The 3,886-nt window shown below is 67.7% G+C and overlaps 1 protein-coding gene across 1 annotated transcript; it reads right to left on the bottom strand.

Moving 5' to 3' along the window:
- Positions 1-1,518: 1,518 nt before the first annotated feature.
- On the bottom strand, positions 1,519-3,586 carry CFD (complement factor D). Its single transcript, XM_059159158.1, has 5 exons — positions 3,327-3,586; positions 2,652-2,808; positions 2,422-2,566; positions 1,944-2,201; positions 1,519-1,737 (listed from the first exon to the last, which is right to left on the bottom strand). The coding sequence occupies exons 1-5, from the start codon at positions 3,382-3,384 to the stop codon at positions 1,576-1,578; spliced, it is 780 nt and encodes a 259-aa protein (XP_059015141.1). The 5' UTR covers positions 3,385-3,586; the 3' UTR covers positions 1,519-1,575.
- Positions 3,587-3,886: the final 300 nt, after the last annotated feature.

Genomic DNA, 3,886 nt, shown 5'->3' with positions numbered 1-3,886 from the left:
TTCCCATTTCATGGGTTTAAGGTTAAGTTGTGGTTTTACGACATGAACACGACTCCCGCCGAGAGGTGGGTCCGGGTCCCCTCCTCTCGGGTCTGGCAGGGCTCTCCCGCGCCTGCGTCTGAGTCTGTGCGGAAGCGATGCCCGTGGCCCCTGCGTGGGTGGACGTGGCCTTGCTTATGGCCCCTCTCCCTGGAGCCCAAGCCGCTGTGAGGAAGCCCCAGCACGAGGGGAGGCCACTGAGGACGCCTGTGAGCCCCCAGGGCGGGGTGGGGTGGGGCAGGCCTCCCCAGTGTCTGTCCCCTTCCTGACCTGCAGGTGCCAGGCCTGGGCCCCCAGCGTCGGTCGTCAGCCTGCCCCCTGCCCCTGTGCTGGCTAGATGTGAATTTCAGACAAACAGATGTTTTAGTACAAGCTTGTCCCAAATATTGTGTGATGACTCATGATACAAGTTGTTTTTCTGGAATCGCCATTTACCTGGACATACTGTGTTTCTATTTGCCAAGTCTGGTAAGCCCCACCCCCAACCTGGACTGTCTCATTCAGGAAATACCCGCTGAATGGATGAGTCTCCTGTGTTGGAATGACCCGCACTTTTTCCCTACAGTTTGTTAAATTTGGCAGGAAGCCATGAGCCTCCCGTTGGCTCTCAGAAGGTCTGTGGGACTCCATTTCTGTGAGCAGGTGTCTGCCCCCAGTGCCCAGCCCAGGACTGAGTACACATTAGGTGCTCACTAAGTGCCTATTTCATACAGAGCGTATGACTCCCATGGTGGACGCTCTATGGCAAGAAAGTGAAACTTGGCCACAGGTTCCAGCCCCCGTTCCCCAACCCCCAGTGGGGCCCCTGACTTCACCTCTCAGACCCTCCATCTCCTTTTCAACAAAAGGGAAGTCGTGAACCCCTTTGGTGGACCAAGCTTGACACCTGGGCCAGCAGGGGCTGGGTCTCCACGGCTCCTCATCCAGGTGGGAGAAAGTGAAGTGCCTCCGGGTGTGGGTTCTGCCCTCTGACCTCCCTGTCGTGGCCCAGAAGGATAAACTGAGGCCCAGGGTGCCAGTCAGTGTGGCTGCTCTAGGACGCCCATTCACCTAACTCATTCTGTCACCCTGGGAGCCGCTGGAGATGACCCTGAACGCATGTGCAGGGCTTCGGCTGAATCTGGGCTTTGCCTGGAAGCCTCCCGGGACCCCAGGAGAGTCGCGAGAGTCGCGAAGCCTTCGAGCCTCAGTGTCTGCATGTAGGACATGGGTCGTAAGAACACGACTGACTTCAGAGGGTCTGCGAGCCTAAGGCTCAGCCCCGAGCAGGGCGTCGCGCACAGTGGCCCTCCCGCCCGCTTGGGAAGGCCGGACATCCGTGGGAGGGGAAGGGGCACCTGGGACGTGAGCCCCTCCGGATCGCGCGTGGAAGAGTCGGGGCGCCCTGCTGCGGTCGAAGTGTCGAGCGCCGCCCTCGCCGCCCTCGGGCCCCGGGCCCCCTCCCCCCGCAGCCGGCGGCACGTGCTCAGCGCAGGCGGGTGCTTGCAGAACAGGACTTTATTGCTGGCCCCCGGGACCGCCGCCCCCCGGGACCCCTCAGGCGGCCGCACCCTCGGCCAGCACGCGGTCGATCCAGTCCGTGTAGCTCGCCAAGCGCGTGTAGATGCCGGGCTTCTTGCGGTTGCCGCACACGCGCGAGCCGGAAGTGACCACGGCTTCGGCCACGCCGCCGCACACCAGCGGGCCCCCGGAGTCGCCCTGTGGGGGCGGGCCGTGAGCGCTGCGTCCGCGCACCCCCAGGCCCCCGGTCCCCGCCCTTCCTGTCCTCCGCACCTGTCCGGACCTCGGTCCAGCCCCGTCCCCGGGGGCAGAGACCACAAGCCCCGCCCCCGGGCCCACCTCGCCGCACGCCGCGCCCCCTCGTGGCCCCGCCCCGCCCCCTCGTGGCCCCGCCCCCGGCGCACCGCGCAGGTGTCGCGGCGGTTGCTCTCCCCGCACATCATGCGCTCGGTGACGGTGCCGTCGTGGTACGTGCGCCGGTTGCAGGTGGCGCGGGCCATCACCCGCAGGGGCAGGTACTGCAGGCGGTCCGGCCGGCGGCCCGCGTAGCTGACCACACCCCAGCCGGCCACGTCGCAAAGCGTGCCGGCCTCCACGTCGCGGTCCTCGCGCTGCCAAGGCAGGGGCTGCACGGCGGGGCCCAGCTGGGCCTTCTCTGTCAGCTGCGGGACGGGGCGGAAGCGAGCGTCGGGGCGGGAGCGGGCGCGCGGGCGGGGGCCGTCCCGCAGGAGGGGCTGCGGCTGGCCTGGGGGCACGGGGGACGGGGGTCGGGGGAGGCGGGCCGGGACGGGGGTCGGGGGAGGCGGGCCGTCCCGCAGGAGGGGCTGCGGCTGGCCTCGGGGGACGGGGGTCGGGGGAGGTCAGCGGCTGGACCCGGCTGACCTTCAGCAGCAGGAGGTCGTGGTCGATGGTGTCGGGCCGGCTGCCTGGGTGGGGCACTGCGCGGAGCACGTCGTACCGGCGCTTGGAGGGCTCCGGCTGCGACAGGGAGTGCGCGCCCAGGACCACCTGCACCTTCCCGTCGGCCCTGGGAGTGGGGTCCGCCTCAGAGCCACGTCCCCACCCCGCCCAGACCCCCTCCCGCGCTCTTTGCTCCGCCTCCGGCCACTCACGCCTCCTCCAGGCAGTGTGCCGCGCTCAGGACCCACTGCTCAGACACCAGGAAGCCGCCGCATAAGTGCCTGCCGTTCACCTGCACCGATGCCATGTAGGGCCGCGCGTGGGACGCGGCCTCACTGCCGCCCAGGATCCGCCCGCGAGGCTGCGCCGCTGAGGGTGGGCAGGTGGGCCTGAGCCCTCCAGGGCTGACCCGCACGGAGCCCCTACACCTCCCTCCAACCCCCCACGCCCCCACACCCGGCCCCGCTGCAGCCCACGCCTGGGATTCTGCCCACCAGAGCTGCGAACTGCGCTGGGGACCAGGGCCACGGCGGGCGGACATAATGATAGGGAATGGTGGGCTGGGGGCAAATCCCGGGCCTGCGCACTGCGCCTAACAGCCTCAAGGCAGATGTGAGCTGAGGGGGGCTGCGGTCCTGCCGGCCTCAGCTTTGCTGGCCCCCAGTCCTGTCCCCTGCAGCCCCGTGAAGCCATGGATCCTCTCGGTGGGGGCAGCTCAGGCCTTACAGTCCAAGTTCTGAAAGTTCCTGGACTTGAGAGCCTTCCGTTCACGGGCACTCTGTCCCCTTTCCTGTCCACCTAGTGGAGCCAGTGGGGGGGTGGTGCTGGCTGCCTGACTGCCCTCCAGACTGGTGGCTCCTGCTGTCCCCTCATCCAGGTCCACTCACCACAGACAGCGGCTCCCAGGAGGACCAGAGTCACCAGGCACATCCCGTGGCCTGCCATGCTGCTGCTGTGTGGCTGGAGCCTGCCGAGGGGGCACTTGTAGGGCCGTGGCTGGGGGCGGTGCTTCGGCCCAGCCGCCTGTTGGGTGGGCAGCCGCCCAGCTGGGGACAGCGGCACCTGCCTGGCCTGCTTCCCACCTGGCCTGCTTCCCGCCTGCCCCGCGGTGGGGATAAGCTCCCTCAGTGCTCCAGCCCAAGAGTACGCAGGCAGGCGGCAGGAGACCCTCTGGACGGGGGAGAGCAGAGCAGGATGGACCCACCCTCCAGCCTCTCCTGCCCCCAGTCCCCCGCCCACTAGCCCGGGCTCTTCAGGGTGCCCTCACAGCCCCAAAGTTTCCCAACAGCAGCTGGAGGCCGCAGCTTCGAACAACCAACTTCCTCCTTCTGTCCCTCCCTTCTTTCTCTTCCTCTCCAGCTGGGAGAGGAGGTTGGGTGGGGGCGGAGAGGTCATTTGATGGCTTTGTCCCTGGTGGTTCTGGGCCTGATACCCCAACAACTCGAGT

This window comes from Mustela lutreola, chromosome 2 (assembly GCF_030435805.1).
Source record: "Mustela lutreola isolate mMusLut2 chromosome 2, mMusLut2.pri, whole genome shotgun sequence".
Classification (NCBI taxonomy): domain Eukaryota; kingdom Metazoa; phylum Chordata; class Mammalia; order Carnivora; family Mustelidae; genus Mustela; species Mustela lutreola.
This window is presented reverse-complemented; position numbering and strand designations above follow the sequence as displayed.